At 39.5% G+C, this 17,243-nt stretch overlaps 1 protein-coding gene across 1 annotated transcript in view; it reads right to left on the bottom strand.

Annotated features, from left to right (window-relative positions):
• LOC148406579 (teashirt homolog 1-like) overlaps positions 1-16,733 on the bottom strand; it is a 35,865-nt gene extending 19,132 nt beyond the window's left edge. Inside the window, exon 1 of the mRNA XM_088405548.1 lies at positions 16,440-16,733. Coding sequence (XP_088261674.1) covers positions 16,440-16,479 — 40 coding nt within the window. The 5' untranslated portion in view covers positions 16,480-16,733. The remainder of the gene's footprint in view (positions 1-16,439) is intronic.
• Between the last annotated feature and the right edge of the window lie 510 nt (positions 16,734-17,243).

The raw sequence follows: 17,243 nt of genomic DNA, 5'->3' as shown, positions 1-17,243 counted from the left end.
TGGCCGTGTTTTGGCAGCGGCCAGAAAAAACATGGCCTCTGTATAAGGCTACGTGTCGTACAGTGTGTATCGCAGTGTGTGCGCTTATTAGCGATGGCGTACGAGCATGTGCGTGCTCTGAAAGCTGTCAAGCGGACGGGCAGAGGGAGACAAATCATCGTCATGGCCGCTCCAGCTGTTCCCCAAATTTGGTGCGAGGAGGAGAGCGAGGAGGTGGTGGTGGAGTGGGGAGAGTGAGAGAGAAAAAAAAAATCAGGCCATTTGAGTTCTAAATGGCTGACGCTTCCCAGAAACGGCGAGGACAAGTGGCGCTGACACACACACACGCACACACACACACACGCTCGGGATGGGAGCCTAGCCAATCCCAGAAGGAAGTGTTTTCTACACATGCAAACACACATCAAACAAACAACATGCTAGTAACCACATCAGGTGGAAACTAAATTTATGTTTAAGGTCTTGTTTAAACCAGTGCTTTTCACACTGGGTCCCTGTATTGAAAAAAAAATAGAAAAACAAAAAACAACAACAACAAAAAAAAAACCCAATGGCTCTTTCCTACTCTAGCTTTGGGCTAACTAAAAGGTCTGATCTGTTGATAACGCCTCATCACATAAGTCAGATGCATGATTAAAGTTATTGTTTTCTTTGTCAAAAGCTGTACTATTAAAGGAATGAAGTAACACATTTCAGGAAGAAAAAAAACTTTTTTTTCTGCGAACAGTATTTTGTAGAGAATAAAGACATTCTCCAGACTAAAAGGAATATTTCTGACTTTCTTTTCTGACTTCTCTATCAAAAGATTGTGACTTCTCATCAGATGAACGTCTTTATAATCCAACAAAATACTTGTTCTTGTAAAGATTTTTTGTTCTTGGAAAAATGACTACTTCCATTCATTCATTTTTTTCTTCAGTGGGGAAATATAAATGTTACTGTAGCACAGTGCTTCTCAATTATATTTTGTCAAGTCCCCCTTGAGAAAGAGAACTTTTCACGCCCTCCCCACTCGACGCCCTGATTATGAATAAGGTTCTCATCTACAAAAATTGTATAAGTACACCTTAGCTTGCATCTTTTTTTAATATTAAAAGAAAAAAGCAACATAAATCATCTTTTAACGATTAAGCATTTTTTACAGCATTCATACAGGTTACAGCTTAGTCTAAAACAGAAAAAAATAACCAAGTGCATCAAACTGCCAGAAACTAAAAAAGAAAAGATGTAACTTTTTATTTTATGGCAAATACACTTCACATGCCAAAAACAAAGCCTTTTCCCTAGGGTCATCCGTGCCCCCCCTGGCATCGCCTCACGCCCGCCCCAGGGGAGCCACGCCCCACGATTTGAGAAGCACTGCTGTAGCATGACATCCAAATAATGCAGCTTCTATATTTCTTTAGTATTTAGGGAATAGGGTATATTTAGGGTATATTCCAGTCATTGAGGGCCAGTATACTGCATGTTTTCTGATTTGCTCTCCCCAACACACCTGATTTAAATCAATATCCTACTAGCAAACTCTACAGGAGCTTGAAAATGATCCTTGAATTAGGTGTGTTTGAGAGGGAGCCTTTGAAAACATGCAGGATACCGGCCCTTGAGGACTTAAGTTCGATACTTGCAATTTAGGGAAGTCTTGTCTTTTAAAATAGTAATACAATTTTGGTCAAAGACATTTTTTTATGGAGAGGAGCTGACACACTTGACTAAAGCGTACCTAATATAAGCCAATTGAGCACTGTAGCGATAACTGTGACCATTGGATGGCGGTGTTTCCACACTTAGAGTACAACACAGATGTTACCTACATGCAAGTGTAACTGAAGAATGGAAGTCAATCTTTCAATGGCAGCACCCATATTTAAATACACACCACATTCTGCTGGCCTTGAAAGGTTAGTGAAAATGAAAAATATACTGACCCTCTAGAGGTTTCCTTTCCAATAACGCTTGGCACTAAAAGCATTAAATAATTGGCATTATCTAGTCCATTTATCTATTCTTGACTAAAAACAAGAAAAAACAAAAACAGGATTTGGAAAACACAAATGTAATCGTTCCCATGTATGTGATAAATGGGATGAAAACGTTATTGAGGTGTTTCATTTATACTGGAATTTAAGAACAAAAAAAGCCACTCCAGTAGTCAAATTTCAAATCAAAACCTCTGCTTATGATGGCAGTATGCATTCATGAGCAGTGACGCAGAAGCGTCCACCTACTGGCCGGGAATGCATATTACACGCTTGCAGCAGTTTCTACCGCAGAACGTTTTGTCAAGCGTCTGTAAGTGAAACTTTCGAAAAGCGTCAAACAATAACTAATTTTTCGACACAGACGTATCATGTAAACCATGGCCGTCCCCGTCCGGACAGTTTTAAGAACAACAGTGGTGGAGGAGAGCCCCACCTGGAGGTTGTGAACTCTGAGTGACCCCATTTGGTCGGGCTGAGCTCCCTCCTACTAAACTCCTCTCATAGCGTCCTCTCTCCCACGGCGGGAAGAGGGAGGAGGGGAGACTGGCGGGGGGAGGAGAAAAAAACAGCGTCATTAGGTTGTGAGTGATGAGTGGCAGCCATGGGTGACATCCTCCCCTCTCTTTTTCTTTCTCCGCGCAGACGTCCAAATGCCGCCCCCCCACCCCGCCGCTGCCCCAGCCACCCTCGTTTGCCTTGATACTTTTCTCCTGCTTACTTTATTTCGCCGATCGCACAAGTCATTTTTCTTTCACTTCGCCTCCTCTTTTTCCACAGCCACCCCTCCTCCTCTCATTCTTTCTTGTCTGCTGTCACTCTCCCCCTTTTCTTTCTTCACTTTTTCGCTTCTCAGACTCAGACCCGTCGAGGCCCACTTAGACACCCTATACATAAAAGAGCCTCAAAATCTAAAGGCTCAGACGAGAGTTGCACATTTCCACCCACTCAGATTTGGGAGTTGCTTCCATGTTTGGTACGGTTGAGCTATAAAGAAGTTGCCAACTGTTACCGATTCAATTTTAACCGAGAGGTCATGTGTTGTAAATGTCAAAGTTACAGAATGATTTCGTACAATATCTGTTATTAGTAGTGGATTATTTGTTTTTGTTTTTTTGCATAACCTAATCTTCATGTTACTTTCAAACACTTTCCGTGCTGCTACTGTGAGGTGATAAAATTCGGAAGATTAACATTTTAAGCAAGTAGAACATTTGGTAGCACTTCCACATGGGAGTGTTATAGAAGTTTTGGAACATTTTGTACAATATTTGCATTATAATCCTTGCACAGATTATGAGTATTCAAAGTTATCCAAAATAGCTTTGTTGCCTGTTACTAGAGATGGGTACTTCAATGATACAGATTATCGATATCAGGCCAATATCTGGTCCAGTTCAATGCATCGGCCACTCTCTTGGCGCAATTTCAAAGTTTAAACAAAGTATAGAAAACCACGGTTAATTTTATGAAAATCTAAGGGAAAGGCTTGTGTAACAAGTATTACAAGTGTCAGTGCATGGTATCGATGAATACTCAAGGGTTAAGTACTGGTATTGGTGCATAAAAAGTGCTATTGAACATCCCAACCTGTTACTATTCGGGGGGCTGCAAAGTTATCGTTAACACTGAAGAAACGCAGAGCAAAAAAAGTGATCTAAGAAACATTTACAAATCTACAGGAGATATAATATTTATTTTTGGATAATTTTGAGCATGCGTTTACTTAAGATTAGTTTGTGGTCATGCGAAGTGCTTCCCGTGTGTTTTCCACTCTCTAGCTAACGCGCTACTGTCGCTTAAGTCAAACGTGCAGTATGTGCATTTTTATATATATATATATATATATATATATACTGTATATATATATATATACTGTATATATATATATATATATGTATATATATATATATATATATATATATATATATATATATATATATATATACTGTATATATATATATATATATATATATGTATATATATATATATATATATATGTATATATATATATATATATATATATATATATATGATAAACCATAAAAAATACTGTAAATAAAAAAATTGTATAGCAATGAGAAAAAAAGGAAAAACCTATGATTAACAGAAAAGCATTCCAAATGACAAAATACTCTAACTGAAATATGTAATAATAAAAATAAATTCTACACAGATATCCCATATTGAGGGTATTTTTTGGCACATAGCCCCTGTAATAAATGAGGAAGTGTGGTAATAGTAATATAGTAATCCTTGTTTTAGTGTTCTGACTGCGCAAAATGTCAAATTCAATCCTAAGGAGAGCACTTTTATAAAACATTTGCTTAAATAAGTCTCACAATCGAATAATTCCTAATGGTTTATTTATTTTTTTTATTTTACTGAAAACATTGCAAAATATTCTTTTTAGAGTGACAAGTTACGTTCCCTAAAAACTCAATTCCTGCACTTCAGGTAGTTCAAATGGAACCTAAGTAGCTTCTGATGTCTTTGTAATATTCAAACTAATGCTTGCAATGTGATGTCTCTTAATATAAAAAAGAAAAAAAAAAACTGGATAATTTCCTTGACTTGAAGGCAAGCAAAGAACTTGCGCAAATGATGCCGTTAATCAGCCTGATCCAATTCTTAATTAGCGAATCATTTCAAAGTGACTCCTTTCATGTGATGTTCTAAGACGTCGTTATATCGAATTAGCAGACACACTGCTATGCTAATTATGTCACTGTAATTTTACCATCAAATGTGTTTTTAAGCTGTTTTTTTTTTTTGAGTCGATCCCAGAAATAACACGCGATAGCGTCCTCGCTAAATGGGATACAGAGGTAAAGAAACGTCCTTCTGTTTCTTCAGACAGACGACTTAGTGGTACAGAGCCGGGCTTAGGACCCCCTGCGTAGACCCTGTAGGATGTCTGAGACAAAGATTTGAACTTTTTTATTTAGTGGCACCTTTTCATCAGACAGACAAGGGATCTCAAGGATCTAGCAGCCCCGCACCCCACCAATGCGGTGAAGCAGGAGACTACAAAGCCATGACTTTGGTGTAACCTCGAGCAAATGGCGATCAATGGCTTCCCTTTTACGTAGAACGCCGCCAACAGAAATATGCTTTGATTCCCCCGGCGAGCGACATGTTTTATTGCCTGGCACGAAGGGAAATGGCCTCTCGGAAAATATGTGACAGTCATGAGTTTTTTGACTTCAAAAGCGCGTCGTCTGCCTGTGATGTTCCCACTTGTGAAGATTGAGGAATTAAACGCCAATGTACACTGGTGTAAACCACTAAAAAAAAATCCAAAGGCAATCACTTTTTAATTACTTACATACCTTCTTTAAAAAAAAAACATACATTTTAATCTGTGTGAAAGTTGAATTTTAGGTCCTCGAGGGGTCGAGGACAACAAACACCATGCATGCCTGTCAAGAGTCCATGCTGTAGGAGGTGCATAAAGGCACATAAACGCAAAACAAACTTAGCCTAAGTGCAGTGTTCCCTGGCTATAACGTGGTTCACCTTTCGTGACCTTGCTGTTTCTTAATTTTTTTTCCCCCAAAGAATTTGAATTGTAAGAGTGTGGTTAAGTGAGAGACCTGAGAAAATTATTTTGTCTTAGAAAATTATGAACTGTGTGGTGAGGGGTTTTACACTTTGAAACATTAAAAAAAGTAAAAATAAGCGTAAAAAAAAAAGGTAAAAAATACTGTAAATGAAAAAATTGTACATTTAAAAAACACAAATGAAAATATTTGTTAAAAAACAAACAAACTTACAATAAACAAAAACACACTGTAAATCAGGGGTGGCCAGGTCCAGTCCTCCAGCGTCACAATCCAGCTTGTTTTCGATGTTTCCCCTCAACCAACACACAGGGTTAAATCAGGGTCATTATCAGGCTTCTGCAAACCTTGTTGACCTGATCATTTGAATATGCTGTGTTGGCCAGCAGGAAATATCAAAAACAGGCTGGGTGAGGCTCTCGAGGACTGGACTTGGCCCCAACCCAGTGAAGTTAAAAAAAAAAAAAAAAAATATATATATATATATATATATATATATATATATATATATATGATAAACCATAAAAAAATACTGTAAATAAAAAATTGTATAGCAATGAGAAAAAAAGGAAAAACCTATGATTAACAGAAAAGCATTTCAAATGACAAAATACTCTAACTGAAATATGTAATGATAAAAATAAATTCTACACAGATATCCCATATTGAGGGTATTTTTTGGCACATAGCCCCTGTAATAAATGAGGAAGTGTGGTAATAGTAATACAATGCATGTAGTAATCAAACTTTATCTAATCAAAAAGTTTTCTAGTTACAGTACAGCTTATCCTATTGGTTGAGTTGGTAATTAATAATTCTATGGATATAATAATTGACAAATTCATTATTCCAAAATATTCAAGCATAATAGCAGGCCTTTTTATATTTAACACAATGATAGCGATGTAAGAGGGCGCCAACAACTGTCATAATGCACTCTGCCAGTGTGGATTGCTATTAGGGATGGTGGCAAGTTTTTTTTTTTTTTTTTTTTTTTACAAAACACTGCAGCATCTTGTCAAAGTGATGACTTGTACAAGCAGCTGAGAGACCGCAGCAGTGCCTGATGGGAAGCGAATGGGCGTCCCAGGCCGGTCGCTTTACAGGAGGAGGAGGCGGCTCGCTTCATCCAGACGATCTCATTCTTTCAGTCACTGACGCTAAAGCTTGTGACCGAAGTGTCGGGACAGAAATCAGATGGGAAATTGAGGGTTTCACTCCACAGGCAAATTAGTATTTTCTGTTTTTTTCTCACAGCCGAGGCGGACGTGTCCCGTTGACATGTCTTGATCTGATTTGGTGATCGCGGATTTGAAAAACGTTGAAAACGTCAAAGTAGCCCATTACAAAACTAGTCACTCTCACCACCTGACTGTATGCGTGTATAGTACTGTTGAATTTGAACTTCATAAAAATCTTAAAATATAATGTATGCTTACAAAATACAAAATATTATAAAAATGCTAACACATATTCTTTACAAAATCACAAAAGATTATGGATTTAAAAAAAGAAAATTTAACATCTAGAAATATTTTTCCGAAAACAAATATAGAAAATATTTACACATATAGTTACATATAGATATAAAAATGATCTACCGTATTTAAGTACAATACAGAACTAAACCCATACATAGGGCGCACCTCATTAAAAGCCGCATGCTAAAAAAATTCAGCAGCAAAACGCGCTTAATTTTCTCCGATGGTTTATCGCTGCCAGAGTACATACTGTACGTAATACGTAATGTTCTCTGATTGCTATCATTGCTTGCGTACGTACTGTGTGCGTGTGTGTGTGTGTGTGCATTCCCTTACATCCTTGTGTCAGCGAGAAATAGTTCAAAAGTCATTCAAGCAGAAGCCCTACCAAAGTCAGACAATAACATTTTTACAGATTTTCGGCGCAAAGACTGCAAAATGAACAATTACATTTATCCTTTACAGATATGCTAATAAATAGCTATAAAACACATAAACATTAAAATGACCAGTGAAAAACAAAAACTTGAAGTTGCAGGAAGCTACCTTCAAAATCCCATCATAATCTCAAACTTTTTTTGAACTGTTAACGATATGAAAATGACTGTACTTACACAACAAAAAACGAGCTTTGATGCGTTTTTGGGCCTGTTTACATCTGGCGAAGTTGCAACGCTTAATTTAAATTTTGTGAAGCGGATGCTTTAGTAACCAAGGCATGGCATGGCGTGAGGCGGTGCTCTGCGTAAATCAATGCCAACCCCAAAAAGATGCTAACACACTGGCGATTGATCAACTTTGTGCTTTTGCAAGGCCGTAGCCACCAGGTGCAAAAAACTCTTGACAAGGGTAAAGTATGTCTTCAAAAATGCATCTCACAGGAAAAGAGTGAGAGTAAAGAGACATGGGGTGGCAGTGCCGTAGTACTTCCTAATTGACACCTGTCACAGTCACGGCGGCAGTCACAGCTGCGAGTGCTGTTCGTCTGTCACTTTTGATAGCTTTCATTCACGCGGGACGACGCCCAGCATGCGCATCTCGCCGGATGGTGTTTTCCGCCTCCCCCTCCCAGATGTTCAAGGCTGCTAGTGGCCATTTTGGGTGAAGTGGAGTTACTTTACCAGCACTGCACAAAGTTGACGGTCATGTTTATCTCCAACTGTTGCCCAGTGTTCCGTTGCTAAATTGCGGTTCATGTTTTGTGATCCTTCTACAGTGCAGATTTCAACTGATGCTTCTTGACATTCACCGCTTGAATATATTGGAAATACTGTAACTGTATTGTTGTATGTGCTCTGTTCAAGTCGTGTTGAAGGTTCATAATTACCGTAAACACCTAAGTTATTTTCCTTTGGCCAATCAACGGCAATTCATTACCATCATGCTAAGCAAACTTTCATAGGAAAAAAAACAAAGTATAGGGCATACCTGTGTAAAGGACGCACCCTTAATTTTAGGATGGAATTCTGTTATTTTCTATGTTGCCGCGTATAAGATGCACCAACAGTTTGGCAACAATGTAAAAACTATAGCAAAACAGTACCAATCTCATCTTCCTAAATTCTTCATACTTTCTTGTGTTCATATCTGTAAATTATATATTTGTTGTGGGTTATGTTGAGTGTATTTTCAGATTTCCCACATTGTGAGTGGTCAATGAACGCCAGTGTAACGTAGAATGCTCTCTAAACAGTTGTTTTCACTTTTCCCCACGACGCAGTTCATTTTGCCATAAATACCCAAAATGGCACACCATCGGTGGTCCATGAAGGTTATGATTTTGTGTAAATACCACAAGACCGAGTAGGATGAAATGCCTTTCTGTGCTCTAACCAGTGCCACTCTTAATTGAATCAGCTGCAGACATCATAACCTTGATCCACTGTGTTTCAGTAAAATTCCTGTGTGTGAACAAGGATGGACTTTGACGTTGGTTCAGTCTGCTCACTTCTTTTAATGAAACTGATGCCATAAAAATCTCAGTTAACACGAGCTGCTGTTAGTCACAACAGGTACTGGCTGGAATTATGGTAATTTCCCTTTGAAGTAAAAAATGTCCAAAGTCAAGTCAAAGATGACCAAACTCTTGTACTCCAAATGTCTGAATTTTGTCACTGTAATTCATGGATTCACTACTTGGAAATTAAGTAAAACAACAAAAATCTGGAAGGAAAAAAAAAATCCAGCAATGAAACTAAGTGAAAACAAATCGCGTGGCAATAAAACTAATGTGCGCACAGATCGCACAAGGACACACACTGTGGTGTAACACAATGCCGAAAGTGGACTTCAATCGTAAAAATGCCAAGGTGTAAAACTGCTGCAAGCAGAGCAACCGACATGACAAGCCCATAAAGTCTTCCCTAAATCATGACTCATCACTTTTCTCCCTCTTTTCCTTCCTTTTTTTTTTTTTGTCCCAGACACTAAAACCTGTACAAGTAAAAACATGCAATGATCTCATGCGGGTGTGCGTCTGAACTCGAGTTTGTCTTTTTCATGTCTTCAAACCGCAAATTAGCATCAAACACTGGGCTGATTAGTGACAATGTCCTACCTGCACGGACATATTTATGCCACAAAGATTTGTTTTGTTAAAAAAAAAAAAAAAAAAAAAAAAAGAAAAAGGAAAAGACCGACCTTGCTTCCTTGTCAAGGATTCTTTTGTTATATTAGAGTGGAAAGCCAGGCCTTCCTGTTTCCTCCTCAACCTCATTAAAGTCGCGGATAAGTTTACCTCGCGGCGACGGGGCTGAATGCCTTTACGTCGTCGCCCAGCTGGACGGCTAAATTTCAGGAAGGTTGGACTTTTTCCATTTTTTTTTCCTCAACTACCATCATGCGTCACTGTAACATCCTGTGAAAAAAGGCGCATTTAGTGATGATTAGCATTCCAGTTGATTTTAGCATGGTGGCGCTCCGCAACTTGTGAGCATCCATGTCTCTGGCACCTTTCAGTTTAGCTTTTTAAACTCTGGCTTCACCTGACATGCATTGTAATATATCATACTTGGACAAATAAAGCCCCCCCCCCCATCTGCAGTTGAGTAAATAAACTCCCCTGGCCGCTATTTGCAGAAAGCCAGTATATCCACTGACTCTGTCAATGTCACCCCTTAATGATACTTTGCATATGCTGCCTTATCACTGGATCACACTTGCACAAACTCGGCGAAGCGTACACATTCATACACATACACACGGCACATTCTTGTGTGTACTTCAAACATTTCCTCCTGCAGCACGCCACCGAGCCCTGACAAATGTCATTAAACGTTTTATCGGATGGCATCCAGATAGGAGTGTCGGCGAGGTGCTAATGGTGTGATGCTTGCCGCCTTCCTTGGCTGACGGCTGTCGTGTGCTACATTGCCATGCAGGCAAGCGGCAACAACAACAAATAGTAGCGCTTGGAACGGTACATTATTTCCTTTATTTTGACAAAAACAAAATAAGTTTGCACCTTGTCCAAAGCATTAATTCTGCAGTGCGTTTCGGGACTGCAGAAAGAAAAAAAAAAGACTTCACTACATAAACAACCGGATCAACTTCATTGACAATTAACAATCTAAAATAACACACACACACACACACACACACACACATACACACACGCACACGCCGTACTTTTCAGACTATAAGCCTCGTGACTGGAGCCCTGCGGCTTATAGTTCAATGCATCTGTTCAAGGTGCCAATTTATGGAACAACTATGAAATAGAACTCAAAAAGAGATTGTATAAAATACTTTGTGACGTGTAAATTTCATATGCAGTACATATGATCATATTTATATATTTATGATTGTGCATATGAATTGTCTGCAATGTGTTTATATGTTCACTAAAATAATCTAGCAATCAAAAAAAGGGAAACAGAAGAAGATGCTATCGAAGTATTGATTGAGTTTGAACTACTATTTAACTGCAGTATTCTGGAGGTGTTATCGTGAAAATATCCATCCGTTTTTGTACAAACGTGTTGATGCTAAATATGCAGAATTGTTGAGGCTGTTAAAGAGAGGATGTTGCTGTTGGCACACAATTAAAAAGAATTAACTATAAAAAAAAATTAAATTAAATATTTTCACATGAAAATCTGATGTTATGACCTGCAGCTTATCTGTGTCTTATTATTAGATGTCTCTTATCTGTGACAAAATGTTTTTTTTTTTGCTCAATTTTTGATGCTGCGGCTGATAATATAATATAATATAATATAATATATATATATATATATATATATATATATATATATATATATATATATATATATATATATATATATACACACACACTTTTTTTTTTTTATTTTATCTTTGGATTATTCAAATCACATCATGGCCATTCCCATGACATCATCCTCTGCCAGTTTAGAGCAAACTAATTGAGTCTGAATAAACAAACTGAATGGATTAAATTACACACAATTCTCAAAGATCAAAAATCTTTTGTGAATTTATCATTGCCATTTGTACTAATACTTGTATCTGCAACCTGTTTAGGCAGCACACTTAATAGGGCCTGAATGAGTTGCATTCGCTGCTATTTTGCTGCCAAGTAATAACTTGGAGAGCAATGACAACATAACCTCAATAACACCAACAAAAGACAAATTACACAATCGAGCAAACAAATGCCATCTTATCATGCGCTCACTACTTTTGCAGCCTGTTGAGGCATCAAACTTGCTGTGAACCAATTTATCATTCTCATTCGTAAATGTTTTATGCAGATTCCCAGATGAAAATACATGCAAAATGTACCCTATTCCAACATGTCGCTTGAGAACGATGAAGCACTCCCTGCGATGTGTCACCAGCTCAGAGTGGCACCGGTAAAGTCGCTCGTCCCCTTTTTTTTTTTTTTTCACTCAATGACTGTAACGCAATCTGTGTCATTGTGTAATTACTCTGCCACGTTGAGTGATTAGTTGACACGTTCATTACAAAGAGTGGCGCACTTTGATTTAAGATTTTGTGGCTGGCAAAAGGAGAGAGTCGGGATGCCTTTTTTGACTTTGAACAAAAGTGGGGCGGTGGGTAATTCAGATAAATATAGTAACTTCGTCTTTGACTAGTGTAGTTTAGTAGCAATCTCGAAATTTGTACATTAATTTGCTCAGGGTACCTTGTCACATTGACGGTAGTACAAAAAAGGCCTGCTGCTGTTGTCCTGTTCTTGCCAAAAGCCTATCCTCAAAAACGACTTGAAATTGCGCCGTTGATGTTAATCACCCACCTTCCGCACATAAACACTCCTTCCCGAAAATGTCGACAAACGACTGCAGCAAAAAAGACAAACTTAAAAATGGGGTACCATGCTCAAATGGTGCCGCGCCAAAACTAACAGATGCACTAATGTGGTTCCAGATGAGGGAACACTGATGTATTGTCAGTGGCCATAAAGGAGATAGGCCCGAGTGCCATTACTGGGTGTAAAAGCATCCCTGTGACTGATGAAACGGAGCCTATTGAAAACGGAGCACACACACAAACACACACACAAGGAGCCTTTGAAATTTTCCCTCTTGGGGAGCAAATGCTGCTTTTGTTTTAACCCTCAGGGGACAAATCTGGTGATATTTGGCCAGGGATGTAAACATACTCCCAGGAGTTTCGTGCAAGGCACCGGTGTTGTAAGCTTAGACGCGATGGATGCATGTCGGTCACTTAGCAGACCAGAAAATCTCTTGCCAAATCAACGAGTGCACCATGTAGGATCTTATCAACAAGATTTGTCTCAGTCCAGAACGCAATAGATTTTTTAAGGGCCAACAACAAATGAACACCTGATATTGTGAGATTCTCATGGAATTGACAGGGTACCATATTTGGCTCCTCTGAAAACCTTGGACGAACCAATCAAATGGGGCTACCGGGTGACATTTTCCATTTCCGTTTTATGGACATTGTACATAGAGAAACAATGAGCCAAAAACCCAAGGTTGAAATCTTGTTTCATTTTTGCTATGATTTTTTTCAACTCGATAATTCAGGAAACCCGCAGAAAAAAAAACGCAAAACAGCCTAACATTTTCAGCGTAATATTTGGTTTTATTCTGTAGTTCATGCGTCAAAACAGTAAATTTTGCAGAAAAAAAAGGGTGAAAATTTTACTGACACCACTTCACTGTCTTAGACATTACTTATTGTGTTTTTTTTCTTGCCACCTGTAAAATTGGGGTTTTCACCAAGCGGTTCCATTCTTTTGGCCCGTAAACATTTGGTACCTTGATTGTGTGTTACTGTGACAGTGCGGGGCAGTAGAAAGTCACTTACGACAAATGAACAAAATCGAAGTTGAGACAGAAAATCAAGTTAATGTGATAAGATTCAAATACGGTATTTTTTTAAATGTAGGGGAATGAATAACAGTTTAGGACATCTGAGACCTTTCTTGAATGATGATTTAGGGATTACATGTCATTTTTAAGAATTATACCTTTTTTGCAAATAAAAGACTTTGATTTTGTCTACTCAAATTACGGATCTTCTTAAAGTCATTTGTATTCCACTATTCTATCAGGCAGCTCTACTGATTGGCTGGAAGCAATCACATGACTCTCCTGTGAAGCCTGTGGCAATCATTTTGACTTAAATATGGTTTCTTGCACAATGAATCATGACAGTTACATAAGCTGGATCGGATCTAGTTCAAACTAGGTTGGCTGACACCACTTCTGATCGCGTGTACAAAGTTATGACATCATCAATGTGTGGATATAATCAAAGGAATCCGGTACCCTACATCAAAAGGAACCGTGAAGTTGCGCACAAACAAATGTAGTGAAAACATACGTTCCTTGGAAGAGGTAACCGCAACGGTCAAAAGCTTCAACTCGGCTATGAGATGCACTTCTTTTGCGGCGTGCTCTTCAAACGGCAGCACATCCATCAGCGAAGCCCGCTGTCAATTAGACATTACAGCCACGACCAGTTCAAAGTGTCCGTGCCCGCAACCTTGATTAAGTCTGCTTAACCTCACATTTCCTCGCAGACGCCTGCTTAGCATTCCGTTCGCTCGGCTTTGGTCATCGCGGAGTGGACTTCAAACGACTTCGGCCGCCATTTGGGTGTCAATCACAAAGGCGCGAGATTCACTGGAAACTTACGGAGAGGCCTGAAAAGACCATGTAACGAACGTCTGAGTCACTTTCAAAGGATGGAATGACTCCAGGAAACTATAATGAGTTATTGCAACACTGCTTGAACAATACGCTATAAAGGATATTTGATGAGCATGTATGATACACCCTCATATACTGTATATCGAACTGATGAAGGTACAGTATGCCCAATGTTTTTATGTAATCGGACTAACATAGATTATTACAGATCAAATATTGTACTGGTAAACAGTAACATTATTGCAGACAATTGAGAACCCCCTTGAAACCAAGGGGTTTATTCTCTCAATAAATTAAACTTAACTCTTGAGCCACTGTTGCATTAACATTACTACAGTTGTGTTTGGGAATCGAGTGCACACTCAAAAATTATTATTTTTGTAACCACAATAAAACATGAATGGAAATATGAAACTGCATTTGCTAACTCAACACCATCGGGATAATGTTGATAACCCTGGGAAAAGTTGTATTTTTTTTTATCTGCATTCACATTTCAACTAAGTAAAAGCTTCACATCAATTCCAGATCATTTTGTATCCTATGGGATAAAAACACGATATCACTATTCACTAAGAGCTACATAATACCATTAAGATTTATGCTTTATTCATTGAAAAAAATGGCAACCTAAACTTGAAAATGGGCACTTTTCTGCCCTGCTCCCCCCCCCCTTCCCCCCATGCCATTGATCTGTACAATCTGCACTATCATGCAATGAGAGGACGACATTGACCTGGTCCATCTTGCCTCTTCTGAAGTAATATCAAAGTTGTGAGAGACATATTCTTGTGTCTACGGAGATTCAGCGATGTGCGTTGTGAATCGGTGTCAAATAAAACAGAATAGAAATCAAGATTGAAAAAGTATAACTTCTACCGTCTTGGCGGTGCCGACAAAGATTTTATACGTCACACTAAACGCTGCCGCTGACGTCACCTCATTATTTGATAACAGAATGCTGTGTGTCTGTATGAACGTGCACGGATGCGGCAACATCCCACCTTTGTTGGTTTGGGTGCTAAAGGCTAAGGGTGAAAGCCCTTGAGATCTCTTGTTAGGGATCTGATGCATCATTTTGTGGGATCTCAGAATGCAAGAAGCTATTCAAACACACACAAAACCCCGTCAAAAATCAAACTCTGACCTCAATCAAGTACAACTTCAGATTTCCCACATAAAGTATTATTTCGCAATTTTACCATTAAGATTCTGACATTCAGATAAACGAAAAAAACTCCCGTCAATCTGAATAAACAAAAAGCTTTTTTTATTTATTCTATTAACCCAAGAAAACCAACTGATAATAATTGTTATCTTTTCAACAAACATTGACGAAAACCACCTTGGTGGAGGTATTTGGGGTCAAGTCTCGCACCATAGGCTACCTCTTCATAAATTTACAAATCGGGTCACGACTCCTGCTCGTCCGACACTTTACCAACACAGAGGTCAGGTCACGGCGTTAAGAGGCTGCTTTTCCGGCTTTTTCTTCCCCTGTGATCTCGCTACGGCCCAGCACCCTTCTCCCCCCTTGGACTCTCAGTAAGCCCCCCACATCCCACCCCTCCATTTTCGGGGGGAATTAATCGACTTGTATTCATCCCATTTTAGAACTTTTCTTTCAATTTGTCAGGTTGGGTTCTAAAGGGGGGGGGGGGGGGGGTGACCCGTTGAGTCCAGCAGATGGGCGCATGCGTGGCCAACGATTTGGTTGATGTTCAATGCCAATGAAAAGATGAAAGGCTGCGGCGTGACAGGCGATCAATCAAGCATCAAATCGAGGATGGCAATGCCTGAGCGAGCTGAAAATACACTTTTGCTTTTTTTTGATACCGTTTTATCTTTACACTTCAAACGCTTTGACACATTGGCAACACACATATATATATATATATATATATATATATATATATATATATATATACACACATATATATGAAGTTGTGATAGCTTGTTCCTTTATGGAAACACTGAAAGGAAGGAAAACTACCATAAAAACTAATTTAGGGCTAATTACTAGTTATCGGTTTTGTACTTTAACGGTATGTTCCCGGAAATAATAAAACAAAGTACAAATTAAGTTAAGTTCATCATGACACTTTGACCAGTAAAAGTATTCCGTTTCCAAAGGAATTCGCCAAAGCAGTAAATTTCCATTAAAATATCTAATTGTAAGTTTTGTGCTCAACTTTGCGTAAATCGAGCATAACTCTGATGTGCTTGCATCGCGTCAATTAAATGCGTGTGGTGAGCGAGGGTGTGTTTGTTTATAACACCAGGACGTACCTGATGAGCGCCGCGGTGCTTGCTGCTTCCTCCTCGGCATGCTGCCGCTGCTGGACTTTTCATGCAGATCCCGAACTGCTCAACAAAAAAAAAAAAAAAAGAAAAAGAAAAAAAGCGGCTGCGAGTCCCCGGAGTCTTCGTGTAGATCCTTCCTTCGCGTTGCGTGGTTATTTAAAAGAAAGAGCTTTTTTTAACTCATCACTCGTGGTGAGTATTTCCGCCAAAAAAAAGGAGAGAAGGTCCGCGAAGTTGGCGGAAGGCTCCGTGTGGATGTACCGGAGGTAGCTCGGCGAAGGGAAGCGAGGAGGGGGGTTGCCCCCTCAGCTCCAAGACCCTCTTTTGACGGGACTATTTCCTACCTTAGCGGCTCCAAAAGTACGGCGGAGCAGTTGGGAACTCTCGTGGGGGGGTGTCCGCGACGGGCGGGGGGGCTTCCGTGCTGCGGGCCGTGGGAGCTTCCGTGACACTCTGTGGGAGCGAGGAGGAAAGACGAAAAAAAAAAGAGTGACACGTTTAGAGCTTGCGCTCGCTCGGCGTGTCAGTCATTGGGCGTGCGCGAGCCCGCGACACTCACGGGCGCGCGCGCTCTCCGTCAATATAATTGTCGGCGAATTAAAAACAAACAAAGCGTCACACAACAACAAGGAAAAGAGAGCTCCTCGGCAGCGTGGATGAGGAGAATGACGGCGCGGCTCGCACTGATGGACGGACACACGCAACGCAGCGCAGCCGGGGCCGGCCTCTGCGCTGCTTTTTTTTTTTTTTTTTTTTTTACTCCACCCCTTCAAGGCGCGTCACCCTGAC

Source organism: Hippichthys cyanospilos, chromosome 21 (genome assembly GCF_059441005.1).
Source record: "Hippichthys cyanospilos isolate Australia breed blue-spotted pipefish chromosome 21, RoL_Hcya_1.0, whole genome shotgun sequence".
Lineage (NCBI taxonomy): Eukaryota > Metazoa > Chordata > Actinopteri > Syngnathiformes > Syngnathidae > Hippichthys > Hippichthys cyanospilos.
Note: the sequence above shows the minus strand (reverse complement) of the source record. Positions and strands in the feature narration are given on the sequence as shown.